The sequence below is a fragment of the Musa acuminata genome, chromosome BXJ3-10 (genome assembly GCF_036884655.1).
Source record: "Musa acuminata AAA Group cultivar baxijiao chromosome BXJ3-10, Cavendish_Baxijiao_AAA, whole genome shotgun sequence".
NCBI lineage: Eukaryota > Viridiplantae > Streptophyta > Magnoliopsida > Zingiberales > Musaceae > Musa > Musa acuminata.
The window spans coordinates 10,467,459-10,484,850 of NC_088358.1; the positions used below are offsets into that span (position 1 = coordinate 10,467,459).

A 17,392-nucleotide genomic window follows, 5' to 3' on the forward strand; every position below is an offset into this window, starting at 1 on the left:
TAATTAGACTTCTTCCTGTTAATGGACAGACATTTTCCTATCTCATCAAATTTGATTCCATTTTCTGTCAACATAAGACCGGTAGTATACTAATTTAACCGTACGATGACTATTGTTTACCTGATTCCATCTTTCTCAAGTGTTCGTGTTTGTTTTAGTGATCAGATTGTCTAAGAGATATTATAAAGATAACATGCTCAATGCAACAGAAACTAACAAATAGCTAGAATCACTCTATTAAAATAACCCATTTGGATCACCAAAGACTAATAATACATGTCACCTAGGGTGATGTAAATGAAGACTCATGTTAGTTCCTTTTTCTTACTTATCCTCAACATATGCAAGCTTAAATGTGAATAAAAATACTTGGTTTTCCAATTTAATAAATAAGGTTAAAAATGGGTCACAATCTTCTTCTACGTACTTACAAACAGGAAAAACAGAAGTTGAGCAAGTTTGACACTATCCGAATCATCCATTCCATATTTAAACAAGTCGAATAGAAATATACATAAAGACTAAGTATATGAATCCCAATGAATATTCAACTATTCAATGAGCCCAAATTACATAAAGAATTGAATCTCAATACACTTAAGCAAGAAGGAAGAAGTAAAAGAATTTTCTACTCATCTGATGCCAAGACCCTAGCTGCAACACCTCCCCTTTCTTTTATCATTATTTACCTCCCAGCTAGTTTACATTTTTTAACAGTGGGAGTTACCATTCCATAAATCTGGAAGAACTGATCTCCACACCTCATCTTTATCAACTTTTTTAGTGGACAAGGAGAAAATAACAATGCAGATCCTTTCTAGAGACTGAGGATTACATTTAGATCCATCATGATGAGGTAAGTATATTGACTTCTACTGCACAAGGATCAGATATCAAAGCAGGTCTTTTCTCAAGAAGTGAGGATTAGATTCAGATCTATCATGATGAGATAAAACATAGGGACCAGATCTTGAAATTTCAGCCACAGATCACAAGTCATTTAACATAGAACAGTTAACAGATTGCAAATCAGTTAATAGCATCGAATGCAAAATACAGCTTCCAGTACCTTAATAGTGATAGCTATAATGCCCCTTTCTATCTGATAAAAACCAGCAGGGGAGAAAACCAGTTAGCAACAGGTGAAATTTTGCATGTAAAAATTCATTGATATAAAGATTCATTCACAAATTAACGAGCAATGCAAAGATTACCATTTCCTCAAGGAGTAAAGTTTGATCTTGTTTCCACAAATAAGCCAGAGACACGAGGCCTAACCTTGAACAAACACTCTCCACTCGCAATCTCTGATAATCTGATGCAATTGCACCTGAAGAAACTGCTGTGATAGAGGGAATCTGCTTTTTAACTTCATTTAATAAAACAAACATATCTTCAACTTCATCTCCTGAAGTCATTTTGTAATTAAGATGTTGATGCCTACAGTTGAAACCGACATAAACCAATGGCAGTAAGTTGAGCTTAATAGCAGAGGATGCAAATTAAGAAGATATACACAAATAGAGCCCCAGACAGCAATTTTATGTGCAGATTTTAAAAAGAATAGTACTTTTGCTGTTTTCAGTACATTGAAATGTAAACTTTCTTGTTAGAGGTGTTAAAAGAGCATTTGAAGACAATGTCCTAACAAGGTTACATATTTGAAATTGTAAAAATAACTCATAGGAATCTCCATTTGAGTAAAATTCCAAATGACAGAAAACAGGGAGAAAATTTACAGAACATCAACCAGAAAGAAACATGGATGCAGAGTAAATGCAACAGCAGAGAAACATACTGCAGTCAGAAAAGATAAATGTTCTGAGTTCAGAACTTTTGTCCAGCATACTATTTGTGAAAGCAGAACCTCTGTTCCATAAGTTGCAGAACAGGCCTCTAAATGAATCATGCTTCTTTAAGCAACCGTGCATCATTATGAGGGTGGGAGTACATCCATGAAAATAGGAACAATCCTATAATGCTTCTTTTAGCAACTATGCATCATTATGAGGGCAGTACATCCATGAAAATAGGATCAATCCTATATTATAATCCAACAGTTTGATAATAAAACAGATTGATAATCATTTTGTCTTTAAGACAGAAATGGAGAAAAGATTAGTAAGAGAGATGTCTAAAGAGGAAATGAATAGCAAAGCTTTGATAAAGAATCATTATTGAAAAGGGGTTGTTGAATGTATATAATGCCTATGCTAAGGTCACTAATATGCCGAGTTATCAAGACCCAAATATGGTCACAACATAATCTGATAAGGTTGCTCTTCAGCCTGACAGATAAGAAGAACCACACCAGAATCAGCATAATCAGACCGAATTTTAATATAATTATGGGTCAATGACTAAACCATTGATCTGCTTCAATGATCTAAAAAGCACTATGCGCCAAAAGACGCTAAGGTCCCAAAATGCCTGAGGCACTAGGCGCTCGCCCGAGCGAAGCGAGACGCTCTGAAATATTAAAATATAAAAAATATATAATATAATTGATAAATATGATTATATAAATAAAAATATGACATTAAATTAAAATGATCTAATAATTTTAAATAAACAAATATTAGCAGTGTTAAAATCTAAATAGTATATTATCAATCTAGTAAATAGAGATTACTAAGTACAGTAGTTAACAGTCTATTGTTAACAATATATTATTTACTGTTAACAGTAGTTAAAGAGGAAAAAAGAACTGTTAACAATAGCAGAGGGGGATAAAAGCAAGGTTCGCCATACCGATGTGTACCGCCCGGTACGAGCGGTACGTACCGGTCCGAGAGGCGACCGGTACGCGGACCGCCCTCTACCGGGCGGTACACCAAAAAAAGTATATATCGGGCGGTAACGGTCGAAATTTCGACCGTTACCGCCCGGTACCATTCGGTAAAGGTCGATTTCGACCGTTACCGCCCGGTACCACTCGGTAACGGTCGAAATCGACCGGTACCACTCGGTAACGGTCGAAATCGACCGTTACCACACTGTAGCAGTGCTACAGTGCTCCAACGGTCAAATTGACCGTTGGAGCCCTTTCTCCTCCTATTTAAACTAATCTTCTCTCCCCTATTTCATTATACTCTCTTAAACTCTCTCTCAAACATTTCTTTTCTCTCATAAACTCTATAAAACAACGATTTGTGAATTCAATCGAGGTAAATTTGGGAAGATTAAGAGGAAGAACTTTCTAATCAAGAGGTATGTATTCGTTTTCTTTAATTAGAGAGTAATTAAGTTATTTAATGCTGCGATTAGTTATTTTAATGATGATTTAATCGAAATTTGTTTGATTTTATATCAATTTAATGTCTTTAATACCTATTAGGGTATTTGTCATGTTTATAGTGGTGAAAGAGAAGTAAATGATTAGTGTAGATAAATGATAAGTTTATCATAATTTGAATTTTGAATCATATTGGATTAAAATTACATATTTAATGTTTCTTTTATGTGTTTAACATATATATGATGGTAAAATAAGTTTAATTATGTTTTATTAAAGTTATTTAATACTGTAATTAGTTATTTTTACGATGATTTAATCAAAATTTATTCGATTTTATGTGAATCCAATATCTTTAATATCTATTAGAGTATTTGCCATGTTTATAATGTTGAAAGAGAAATAATTAGTGAAAAATTAACTATATTAATCACATAATTAGTGTATCTAATGATTTTAATACTTCTTTTATGCACGTAACATATTTATAATAATAAAATATGATTAGTTATGTTTTAATAAAATTACTTAATATTGTGATTAGTGATTTATGATCGATATTTAGTCAATTTAATATGTTTATACTTTATAGTTTATTTGATTTAAATTTGATAGGATCATGGCACCAAAGGAACAGTCACACGATGATGCATGGGTTCATGCCCGAAAGCTAGATGGAAACCGTCATCATTGGCAATGTATTTATTGTGACTACATTGGTAAAGGTGGAGGAATAACTCGAGTAAAAATACATTTGGCTGGTGGGTATCCTGACGTTGCAAAATGCAAGAAGGTTCCAACGGAGATCCGTAAATTATTTCAAAGCAAGATGAAACAAGCAAAGGAAGATGCATTAAAAAAGAAGGCAAGAGTTGAGGAAGAATATCATAGGGCTACACAGGAACCAGTTTATGATCAGTATGAGGGTTGCGGCGATGAAGTCGACCCGGATCTCACAGCTGGGATTCGTGCATCATTGGAGCATCAGCATACGGTCGATGAAGCAATGAGGCATCGACGACCTGACTCACAATTAGAGCATGGTAGTGGTAGTGGAATCCAGAGGTCAACCAGCATGAGGCAACCAACTGCTCCTTCTCAGTTAGGCCGAACTAGTAGCATGAGGTATGGTGGACTCCGTGGTTTTATGAGAGGTCTTGGCAAGAGGTCCGCACCAGATATTGTTGATATTGATCCGCAAGCCTATCCCCCACTAACAGCGAAACAAACACGGATTGACGATGCATATACAAAAGAAAAAAAACGGGATATTGGGAAGGCAATCTCAAAATGGTTCAACTTTCATAGGATTCCAGCCAACACAGCCCAAGGTCCATATTATCAGAGCATGATCTCCTCTATTCAAAAGTCTGGCACGGGGATCCAACTTCCAACACCGAAGGAGATTCACGGCGTGTACTTAGATGAGGAGGTGGCAGAACTAAAGGATTGGATCAAATCCTTCAAGAGGCAATGGGATGAATATGGGGTGACATTGATGTGTGACAGTTGGACAGGACCAACAAGAATGAGTATCATCAACTTTCTTGTTTATTGCAATAGAAGAGTGGTGTTTCATAAGTCCGTTAATGTTTCTGAAAAGATCCAAGATGCAAACTAAAGGATTGGATCAAATCCTTCAAGAGGCAATGGGATGAATATGGGGTGACATTGATGTGTGACAGTTGGACAGGACCAACAAGAATGAGTATCATCAACTTTCTTGTTTATTGCAATAGAAGAGTGGTGTTTCATAAGTCCGTTAATGTTTCTGAAAAGATCCAAGATGCAAACTACATTGAGAGCTTGATGGACACTATGGTAGAGGAGATTGGACCACAGTATATTGTCCAAATAATAACCGACAATGGAGCGAATTTCAAAAAAGCCGGTTTGCAATTTATGGAAAAAAGAAAAACTTTGTTTTGGACTCCATGTGCAGCTCATTGCATAGATCTAATGCTAAAGGATATTGGTGAGTTGGATACGGTTAAGAAATGTGTAGCTCGAGCACAATCAATTACAAAGTTTATATATAATCATCATTGGGTCCACGCATTAATGCAAAAGTATGTAAATGGTGAGATACTTCGACCTGGAATTACTCGGTTTGCTACAAATTTTATTGCATTAAAATCATTACAGCAAAAAAGACATGGCTTGAAGGCAATGGCTAGCTCACAAGAGTGGTCTGAATCCAGATATTCGAAATTGAGTGATGGAAAGAAGATAGAAAAGGCCATTCTTTCATCTAGATTTTGGGAGACTATAGCAGAAATCATAAAAGGTGTGGAACCACTTTATATTGTCCTCCGTAAGGTCGATATGGACAAGCGTCCACAAATGCCGTATCTTAAATATATGCTGATTTCAGCAAGAGAGGAGGTCAGGAAAGCATTCAAAGATGATTTTAAGGCCGACCAATACGTACGAATCATTGATCGTCGGACCGAAGTTCATATGGATCAAGATATCCATAATGCAGGTAAATTCATATTCAAAAATACTTAATTTATTATTATTTAGATAATAAATTATCATACTGACAAAATTATGTTTTGCAGCGTATTATCTAAACCCGGCAATTCAATATCGATATGCTCTCGGAACGCAAAATAATTTCCTAACGACACTACGAAATGTTATATATCGACTCTTGCCAAACACTACCGAGGCAGCCGATGCTCTTATGGAGGGTCGATTATTTCGAGAAACAGTTGGTTCATTCTCCGACGTTGTAGCTATATCATGCCGTTACACTATGGATCCTGGTGAGGAAAAGTTATGCATATTGATTATCAATTATATTTAATGTTAATTATTTGTTATGCTAATAAAATCTTATTTATATCTTTTTGCAGTCGAGTGGTGGTTACAATTTGGAGGCGATGCACCACATTTAAGGAAGGTTGCCGTTCGTGTACTTTCACAGACAACAACATCTAGTGGTTGCGAACGTAATTGGTCAACGTTTGCGTTGATTCATACGAAAGTCCGCAACAGACTCTCCTACAGACGGTTAGAGAAACTAGTATATGTCCATTATAATATGCGGCTAAAATTGCGATGTGCTGAGTTGGATAAGGAGCCAGAGGAACCAGATATTGATCCTATTGACCTCCAATTCTACAACGAAGATTCAGAGCCAATGTTAGATTGAGTTGAAGCAGCAGAGAACCAAGAGGATCCTCTACTTGATGAGGCGGGAGATCCTCAGCGTCCTTCACGTTTTATCACCGAGGCAATAGAAGAAGAAGAAGCACAACCCCAACGGGTAGAAAATCCCCCTCGATTACAACATGGTATGAGTCAAACTGCTCGAGGAACTACCGATACCCAACGGTCACACTCGTCCGCCCAACGTGCAAAGGCAAAGGGGAAGGCAATAGCATCAGTTGCATCGTTGGAAAGAATCGAGTCGGGCGACGAGACACCTTCACAATCACATTCTCTTTCTCGTTCGGTCCAGAGACATGACAGCAACACGGACAGCAGTGCCTCAACAGATGATGGCGGTGATACCGGGCAGTCGTTGGTCTCGTCTGCACAACTTGAGGGTGGTGAATGGACTGAGGAGCAATATTTTACACATGCCACTCAAGATTCAGATCATGGAACTCGACAAGGTACTGGTCAAGTTTATGCGCGGAAGGGAAAGGAGAAGGGGAAGGGGAAGGCAGTGGATGAATATGAACAAATGCGACAGAGCATACATGATATAGACACAGAAAGAGACTCATCGTATTCACAGCCATCGTATTATGAAGAATCATATGGGCAACAACAGTATGGTGATAGTTGGTCATCCTTCTCTGAGCAACAACATGATACAGAACAACACCAATATATGCCTCAAGAGCTGCCTCGGACAAATATGATTTATGACGATCAATCTACGATCAGTACCACATTGATGCATCAATGGCATACGGTGTATCAATACACTATGTCATGGGATCAATTTCATGATTGGGTCCAACAAACGTATCATATTGATATGTATCGGATCGAGGACCCCGATCCACCACCCGTGGAGGCTCGTCGTTCGTTTTGGTGGTAGAATTAACAATCAGGTATATCTAGATATATGATTATTTAATTCATTTGAATTTTAGAGTTTATATTGTAACAAAATAGTCTAACAATTCAACTGATTTTTCTATAGATATTTCAATCTATAACGAGCTGAAATACGAACCTCGAACAAGACTACCTCAAAGCCCGAAAAAGATATGTGATGCTATTTTTATCTAATTTACATTGATTTTGCTAAACTTATACTATTACTATATTTATTTGTAACTTAAAAACTCTATCCTAACTTTTTTTTTAATTTTCAGGTATTTTCGAAGGGATAAATCGGTGAAATTAAGTGTACCGAGCGGTACACCTCGGTATACCGCTCGGTACGCCGTACCGTACCGTACCGAGCCGGCGTCGAAACGCCGGTACGGTACGGTTCGGCGAACCTTGGATAAAAGTATCACCGACAGTAAAAAGTGGGGAAGGAGAAGGCAGCGGTGATGAAGGAAGTTGCGCACGACAACAACAGCAGCGGAGGATTCAGCTTAAGACAGTCGTAGTAGCTGCGGAAGCTATGAGTGATAGCGGGGAAAGCTACAAACAACAGCAGCAGCAGTGGCTGCGGCGGAAGCTGCGGACAACAGTAGCGACAGAAGCTCCAAAGGGCGTCCATCGGGGGTGAAGGAACCTAAGGCCCTCTCCCTCAACAATGGAAGGAACTACACACAGAGCGATAGTGGAAGGAAGCTACGGGCTCTTGTTAAAACGTCGGACTTGTCCGCTGGAGATAAAGGAAGGCTCGATCCGCTATGTCTACGGTAGAGGCAATGGTAAAAAGCATCAACGGCGGAGGTAGAAGCAACGCTAGGGTTGGCTCGAGGTCGCATGGGTATGCAAGGGTAGCTTTTACGGGTAAGAAATTGGTTAGTTGATTCAATCGAACCAACTAACCACTGTTGAACCGAACCAAACTTAAAAGTCTGATTTGGTTGCTTTATTTGAACCGAGTGCTCACCCGAGGCGCCCGACACCTAGGTTCAATGGAGCACCCAAGTGATACCTCACTGAAGCACACCGCCTAGTCCACCCACGAGGCGCTCGGGCTAGGCAATGGAGCACCCAAGTGATACATCACTGAAGCACGTCGCCTAGTCCACCCACGAGGCGCTCGGGCTAGGCGTTTATTTGAACCGAGTGCTCACCCGAGGCGCCCGACACCTAGGTTCAATGGAGCACCCAAGTGATACCTCACTGAAGCACGCCGCCTAGTCCACCCAAGAGGCGCTCGGGCCTCGCCTAGCCCGAGCGCCTAGGCGAGCGCTTGGGCGCCTATTTAAATCACTGATCTATTTGTAAAATATTCTGTTGGAGATTAGATCTGATACCATTCAAATAAAGGGCATAGTCATCACTGCAATGAATAAGCCCATCTCTATTCATATGCAACATTATCATCATAACATAACGATAACTGGAACATAGCTTTTCTGGTCTATTTAAGGGACTAAAATAAAGGATTAAGCAAAAAAAGGACCAAGACTACATATGAACCTTCAAATGTTGTAAGCCTCAGTTTTCTTTTTGGCCTCATTGTGGAGACATTTGGCATCTATCAGTTCTCCACTAACATCAAAAGGGCGATGAGTACGAAGCTAGCTACCTAAGAACAACATTGTAAGTCCTAAAGACATTGCAGTTGAGATACATCTATGTTCCAATCCGTTGATATGGTTGTCTTCATTCTTGAAGTTCTGTTAAACCAGTGTTCAATATCATTGAGAAGGAACAAGCTGTACCAACATTTGTTAATTCTATAATTAAGAGAAATCTTTTATCAATTTATTTTTTCTTTCTATAGTGTTGGATATGACACCTTTGAGTTATACCTAGGAGCCACCCATAAGGAAGAGAGAGAAGATTTTGATAATAAGCCACTTCCATCAAAGGTGGAATATTGATCTTAAAAACAAAGGGAACTGACTACAAAATTAGCCATCTTTCATTTCTCTCTCACTGAAAGGATAATGGATTAATAAAATGTCCACCATTTATCCAATAGAGTAAGTACAAGCCGACTTCCTCAGTTCAAAATTAACTACAAACATGTTGCAAGTTGCAATTCTGAATGTTTTAAGTTACAAGATTATCTTATTGTTTAATGCATAAAGAACAAGAAGGATAGAATCTATAACTACAAGAGAAGAAAAGTTAACATATAAGGTTACTAATAAATAGAAGTCATGTAACTGACTACAGAAAAACTGCAAGAGCCATAAGACCTTTCACATGGACAACAGAGATACATCCAAAAGAGCATAAGTAACAGAAAGTTACCAAAGAAAGGAAGGCATAAAGTAGGTTGAAACAGGAAGTTAAGTGCAAATTGAACAGTTATATAGCGGAACTTCCAAAAGTTAAGTGCACACCTTGTGGCTGAATCAAGGGAAGGAAATTACAAAAGAAACACCATTAACATAATAGAGGATAAAAAGAATATATATATATATACACCAAGGTTCGCCATACCGATGTGTACCGCCCGGTATGGGCGGTACGTACCGGTCCGAGAGGCGACCGGAACGCGGACCGCCCTCTACCGGGCGGTACACCAAAAAAAGTATATATCGGGCGGTAACGGTCGAAATTTCGACCGTTACCGCCCGGTACCATTCGGTAACGGTCGATTTCGACCGTTACCGCCCGATACCACTCGGTAACGGTCGAAATCGACCGTTACCACACTGTAGCAGTGCTACAGTGCTCCAACGGTCAAATTGACCGTTGGAGCCCTTTCTCCTCCTATTTAAACTAATCTTCTCTCCCCTATTTCATTATACTCTCTTAAACTCTCTCTCAAACATTTCTTTTCTCTCATAAACTCTATAAAACAACGATTTGTGAATTCAATCGAGGTAAATTTGGGAAGATTAAGAGGAAGAACTTTCTAATCAAGAGGTATGTATTCGTTTTCTTTAATTAGAGAGTAATTAAGTTATTTAATGCTGCGATTAGTTATTTTAATGATGATTTAATCGAAATTTGTTTGATTTTATATCAATTTAATGTCTTTAATACCTATTAGGGTATTTGTCATGTTTATAGTGGTGAAAGAGAAGTAAATGATTAGTGTAGATAAATGATAAGTTTATCATAATTTGAATTTTGAATCATATTGGATTAAAATTACATATTTAATGTTTCTTTTATGTGTTTAACATATATATGATGGTAAAATAAGTTTAATTATGTTTTATTAAAGTTATTTAATACTGTAATTAGTTATTTTTACGATGATTTAATCAAAATTTATTCGATTTTATGTGAATCCAATATCTTTAATATCTATTAGAGTATTTGCCATGTTTATAATGTTGAAAGAGAAATAATTAGTGAAAAATTAACTATATTAATCACATAATTAGTGTATCTAATGATTTTAATACTTCTTTTATGCACATAACATATTTATGATAATAAAATATGATTAGTTATGTTTTAATAAAATTACTTAATATTGTGATTAGTGATTTATGATCGATATTTGGTCAATTTAATATGTTTATACTTTATAGTTTATTTGATTTAAATTTGATAGGATCATGGCACCAAAGGAACAGTCACACGATGATGCATGGGTTCATGCCCGAAAGCTAGATGAAAACCGTCATCATTGGCAATGTATTTATTGTGACTACATTGGTAAAGGTGGAGGAATAACTCGAGTAAAAATGCATTTGGCTGGTGGGTATCCTGACGTTGCAAAATGCAAGAAGGTTCCAACGGAGATCCGTAAATTATTTCAAAGCAAGATGAAACAAGCAAAGGAAGATGCATTAAAAAAGAAGGCAAGAGTTGAGGAAGAATATCATAGGGCTACACAGGAACCAGTTTATGATCAGTATGAGGGTTGCGGCGATGAAGTCGACCCGGATCTCACAGCTGGGATTCGTGCATCATTGGAGCATCAGCATACGGTCGATGAAGCAATGAGGCATCGACGACCTGACTCACAATTAGAGCATGGTAGTGGTAGTGGAATCCAGAGGTCAACCAGCATGAGGCAACCAACTGCTCCTTCTCAGTTAGGCCGAACTAGTAGCATGAGGTATGGTGGACTCCGTGGTTTTATGAGAGGTCTTGGCAGGAGGTCCGCACCAGATATTGTTGATATTGATCCGCAAGCCTATCCCCCACAAACAGCGAAACAGACATGGATTGACGATGCATATACAAAAGAAAAAAAACGGGATATTGGGAAGGCAATCTCAAAATGGTTCAACTTTCATAGGATTCCAGCCAACACAGCCCAAGGTCCATATTATCAGAGCATGATATCCTCTATTCAAAAGTCTGGCAAGGGGATCCAACCTCCAACACCGAAGGAGATTCACGGCGTGTACTTAGATGAGGAGGTGGCAGAACTAAAGGATTTGATCAAATCCTTCAAGAGGCAATGGGATGAATATGGGGTGACATTGATGTGTGACAGTTGGACAGGACCAACAAGAATGAGTATCATCAACTTTCTTGTTTACTGCAATAGAAGAGTGGTGTTTCATAAGTCCGTTAATGTTTCTGAAAAGATCCAAGATGCAAACTACATTGAGAGCTTGATGGACACTATGGTAGAGGAGATTGGACCACAGTATGTTGTCCAAATAATAACCGACAATGGAGCGAATTTCAAAAAAGCCGGTTTGCAATTGATGGAAAAAAGAAAAACTTTGTTTTGGACTCCATGTGCAGCTCATTGCATAGATCTAATGCTAAAGGATATTGGTGAGTTGGATGCGGTCAAGAAATGTGTAGCTCGAGCACAATCAATTACAAAGTTTATATATAATCATCATTGGGTCCACGCATTAATGCAAAAGTATGTAAATGGTGAGATACTTCGACCTGGAATTACTCGGTTTGCTACAAATTTTATTGCATTAAAATCATTACAGCAAAAAAGACATGGCTTGAAGGCAATGGCTAGCTCACAAGAGTGGTCTGAATCCAGATATTCGAAATTGAGTGATGGAAAGAAGATAGAAAAGGCCATTCTTTCATCTAGATTTTGGGAGACTATAGCAGAAATCATAAAAGGTGTGGAACCACTTTATATTGTCCTCCGTAAGGTCGATATGGACAAGCGTCCACAAATGCCGTATCTTAAATATATGTTGATTTCAGCAAGAGAGGAGGTCAGGAAAGCATTCAAAGATGATTTTAAGGCCGACCAATACGTACGAATCATTGATCGTTGGACCGAAGTTCATATGGATCAAGATATCCATAATGCAGGTAAATTCATATTCAAAAATAGTTAATTTATTATTATTTAGATAATAAATTATCATACTAACAAAATTATGTTTTGCAGCGTATTATCTAAACCCGGCAATTCAATATCGATATGCTCTCGGAACGCAAAATAATTTCCTAACGACACTACGAAATGTTATATATCGACTCTTGCCAAACACTACCGAGGCAGCCGATGCTCTTATGGAGGGTCGATTATTTCGAGAAACAGTTGGTTCATTCTCCGACGTTGTAGCTATATCATGCCGTTACACTATGGATCCTGATGAGAAAAAGTTATGCATATTGATTATCAATTATATTTAATGTTAATTATTTGTTATGCTAATAAAATCTTATTTATATCTTTTTGCAGTCGAGTGGTGGTTACAATTTGGAGGCGATGCACCACATTTAAGGAAGGTTGCCGTTCGTGTACTTTCACAGACAACAACATCTAGTGGTTGCGAACGTAATTGGTCAACGTTTGCGTTGATTCATACGAAAGTCCGCAACAGACTCTCCTACAGACGGTTAGAGAAACTAGTATATGTCCATTATAATATGCGGCTAAAATTGCGATGTGCTGAGTTGGATAAGGAGCCAGAGGAACCAGATATTGATCCCATTGACCTCCAATTCTACAACGAAGATTCAGAGCCAATGTTAGATTGGGTTGAAGCAGCAGAGAACCAAGAGGATCCTCTACTTGATGAGGCGGGAGATCCTCAGCGTCCTTCACGTTTTATCACCGAGGCAATAGAAGAAGAAGAAGCACAATCCCAACAGGTAGAAAATCCCCCTCGATTACAACATGGTATGAGTCAAACTGCTCGAGGAACTACCGATACCCAACGGTCACACTCGTTCGCCCAACGTGCAAAGGCAAAGGGGAAGGCAATAGCATCAGTTGCATCGTTGGAAAGAATCGAGTCGGGCGACGAGACACCTTCACAATCACATTCTCTTTCTCGTTCGGTCCAGAGACATGACAGCAACACGGACAGCAGTGCCTCAACAGATGATGGCGGTGATACCGGGCAGTCGTTGGTCTCGTCTGCACAACTTGAGGGTGGTGAATGGACTGAGGAGCAATATTTTACACATGCCACTCAAGATTCAGATCATGGAACTCGACAAGGTACTGGTCAAGTTTATGCGCGGAAGGGAAAGGAGAAGGGGGAGGGGAAGGCAGTGGATGAATATGAACAAATGCGACAGAGCATACATGATATAGACACAGAAAGAGACTCATCGTATTCACAGCCATCGTATTATGAAGAATCATATGGGCAACAACAGTATGGTGATAGTTGGTCATCCTTCTCTGAGCAACAGCATGATACAGAACAACACCAATATATGCCTCAAGAGCTGCCTCGGACAAATATGATTTATGACGATCAATCTACGATCAGTACCACATTGATGCATCAATGGCATACGGTGTATCAATATACTATGTCATGGGATCAATTTCATGATTGGGTCCAACAAACGTATCATATTGATATGTATCGGATCGAGGACCCCGATCCACCACCCGTGGAGGCTCGTCGTTCGTTTTGGTGGTAGAATTAACAATCAGGTATATCTAGATATATGATTATTTAATTCATTTGAATTTTAGAGTTTATATTGTAACAAAATAGTCTAACAATTCAACTGATTTTTCTATAGATATTTCAATCTATAACGAGCTGAAATACGAACCTCGAACAAGACTACCTCAAAGCCCGAAAAAGATATGTGATGCTATTTTTATCTAATTTACATTGATTTTGCTAAACTTATACTATTACTATATTTATTTGTAACTTGAAAACTCTATCCTAACTTTTTTTTTAATTTTCAGGTATTTTCGGAGGGATAAATCGGTGAAATTAAGTATACCGAGCGGTACACCTCGGTATACCGCTCGGTACGCCGTACCGTACCGTACCGAGCCGGCGTCGAAACGTCGGTACGGTACGGTTCGGCGAACCTTGATATACACACACACACACACACACACACATATATAAAGAGAATAAGCCCAGATAGCACACACCTTGTGGATCCTCGTATCCTCCTTCGGAACAATGGTAATCCCATGCATTCTGCATAACCAACTACTATCTGATGTCCAACCTAATAGAATGGCAAATGTATCAAAAGAACTTTGAGATATAAGCTAATTTGAAACAACAGTGGACAGAAAATACAGTATATCCATCATACAAGATTACAGCCAGTGTCAACGGAACAGCATTTGTGGACAGAACCCTCTTAAATCTAACATCAACATGCCTAAGTGTTCCTCTGTTAGAAAAACAGAAAAAAAGTAAAAGCAAAAAAATAAAAAAAATTACGCCTAAGGTGGTCCACAAAAACTTGTTTCAAACCACCGCTTTCAACTACAATAGAGGTTGACCAAGTACCATGGACAAAGGATTCCAGACCTTTTCATGTGATATAACAACCTTTTATCATGACAGAAATCCAACCCTAGCAACAGAAATATTGAATAAAATGTTACTAGAATATCTTTGCATTAGGTCATACATTTCCAAAACTGACTTTTGAGTTTATTTGCTATAACATCAAACCATCAAGTTGCTTTAAATTCATTTCTCACGAAGAAAATATGAACTTCACATAACTCAAAGTTCACAGGTTAAAAATCCGAGCAACTAAATCAAACTCTACTATGACGAGATCCAATCAAGTAGCATCATTTACAAAACACGAAAAACTGAGGATGCATTCTGCGAGCGGCGCAGCACCAAAGCAAGAACCAATGAAAGGGGAAAGGAATAAATAAGAACCAAACATGAAGTACCACATAGCAGAGGCTTACAGTTTGATACATGTAGCTATCGAGCTCGTCCACCGAATCATCCAGGGGCATGAGATTGGCCAAGGCAACGATCTGCATATCAACGGAAGGCCCATCAAACTTGTGAAAGAACAACTCATCAGGAATTCGACCGAGGTGACCGAATAGACTGACCTCGTGCCCGTAATCGATGCATCGCATCATCGCATAGCAGCTGTCCTTGCCGCCGCTCACCAGTGCCACCACCTTCATTGCTCCTCCGCTGGATCGATTCCTTCTCGTCAGTCTCCGTTGTTGTGTTAGGGTTTTAACGGGAGGGTTCAGCGTCGTTCCAGCGAGTGAAAACGGATCAAATCTCTATTGGGTCGGATCTCGGTTCCTCCGGATCAGCAACTGTGTCCATACTCTATTAAGCCGATAACGGAGCTCCGATTCCAGTTTCCTTATCACGTAAGGTTTAAGACGGAGAAAATAGATGCAATTGGTAGTTGTAGACATTGTGTATAAATATCTGTACATGATTTGATATACATGCGATGGTAATTATCTTTTGATCATTCGGAGACAGAGTTGACACGTGCACACAGGTTTTTTATTGGAAATGATACGTAGAACGTAATGTCTAATATCATGTTAATTTCCGAACATGACAAATAGTCTACTAGAGATGCTATGTTAGCTGGGCAACTAAGTGAAAAATTCCTTCGTTAAATTTATAATTATACAATTGATAATATATAAAATAATCTCTTCAATAACTTTCTTTTCAACCGATTGAACTTGTACTTTTTTTTACTCCTCCCGAATTATCTCATTATAAATCTATCTTAAATATAAATATTATAATTCATTAACAATTAAATTTATAATCCAAACTAATATTTGATAATATTAAGAAATATTCGAGATAAAATTCACATCCATAAAAATTTTGTATAGTTTAAAATCATACATCACATCACTCAAACATTTATGAAAATTCAAACCAACTTAATAAAATACTAATCATATTTATAAATCCTCAAGCATAAGAATTTATACAATCAGAACTCCAATAATTTATTATAAGTTCATATCATCGTAAAACTAACTTAACATTCTAAAATTCTAAACGTGAGAGGTCTTTTAAAACTTTTACATGATACATCTGTTAGGATTGAGTCGACACTAAGAGGGGGTGAATTAGTACGTACGTGAAAAACAACGTCGATTTTAAAAAATTACATTTAATGAAAACTGTATCAAAAGGTGTTTAACTTTAGAAACGTTTGTAAAAATGTGCAGCTAAAGTAATGAGGAAGTAAAGTAGTTTCAAAGTAAGTAAATAGCAGCGAAGAAAGAAAGCACATCAATTTATAGTGGTTCGGTCGTTGTGACCTACGTTTATTTTCGATTCCTCTTCCGGCGAGGTCATCGGCGTTCACTTATGGTCTTTCTTTAATGGGCGAAGACCAACCACCCTCTTACAACACTATCTCCTTTTCACGGGTTTATGTGATAACCCTTACAAGCCTCACACCTCACTTGAATGATCACAAGACTTAGAAATATAGGAGGACACTTAACACTTTTACAACATTTTCACACCCCAACACTTCAAGATTTTTGTTCACACTTTGTTGCCCTTTTATGCAGAAAAGAGTGGGGAATTTATAGGCCCCAATGACTTCAAAATTGGAGTTAAAAAGTTTCTCATCTCGAATTTCTAGGGTACTAGTGGTACCACCGCCATTATTGGGTGGTACTACCACCTACAAACTGACACTAAGCAATACCATCATCTAGTCTGGTGATACTACCACTTGACAAAGCCTCGGAGACTGGGCTTTGACAATACCACCACTTGACAAAGCCTCGGAGACTGGGCTCTGATGGTACCACGGCCTAACAAGACGGTACCACCACTTGACAGCATTAACTGTCAACGATACCATCGCCTAGACCACTTAGGAGACCGAGTCTTAAGCAATGCCACCGCCTAACATGGCTTTGGGTCACTGAATGGGCTAAATAGCAAGCTCAATTCA

The 17,392-nt window shown here is 38.3% G+C and overlaps 2 protein-coding genes across 3 annotated transcripts in view; one reads left to right on the top strand and one right to left on the bottom strand.

Annotated features, from left to right (window-relative positions):
* LOC135651761 (diphthine--ammonia ligase-like) overlaps window positions 1-15,669 on the bottom strand; it is a 32,610-nt gene extending 16,941 nt beyond the window's left edge. The window contains exons 1-5 of the mRNA XM_065172171.1: window positions 15,540-15,669; window positions 15,387-15,458; window positions 14,598-14,677; window positions 1,215-1,440; window positions 1,070-1,102 (exon numbers count right to left, since the gene is read on the bottom strand). Coding sequence (XP_065028243.1) covers window positions 1,070-1,102; window positions 1,215-1,440; window positions 14,598-14,677; window positions 15,387-15,458; window positions 15,540-15,617 — 489 coding nt within the window. The 5' untranslated portion in view covers window positions 15,618-15,669. The remainder of the gene's footprint in view (window positions 1-1,069; window positions 1,103-1,214; window positions 1,441-14,597; window positions 14,678-15,386; window positions 15,459-15,539) is intronic.
* On the top strand, window positions 5,319-7,733 carry LOC135651189 (uncharacterized). Of its 2 annotated transcripts, XR_010501799.1 has the most exons (4): window positions 5,319-5,720; window positions 5,800-6,006; window positions 6,097-7,308; window positions 7,401-7,732. XR_010501799.1 is itself a non-coding variant. In XM_065171081.1 (3 exons), the coding sequence occupies exons 1-3, from the start codon at window positions 5,405-5,407 to the stop codon at window positions 6,393-6,395; spliced, it is 822 nt and encodes a 273-aa protein (XP_065027153.1). In that variant the 5' UTR covers window positions 5,319-5,404; the 3' UTR covers window positions 6,396-7,733. The 2 variants fall into 2 exon arrangements, 1 of the variants encoding a protein (XP_065027153.1); XM_065171081.1 differs by having other exon boundaries at window positions 6,097-7,733.
* Window positions 15,670-17,392: the final 1,723 nt, after the last annotated feature.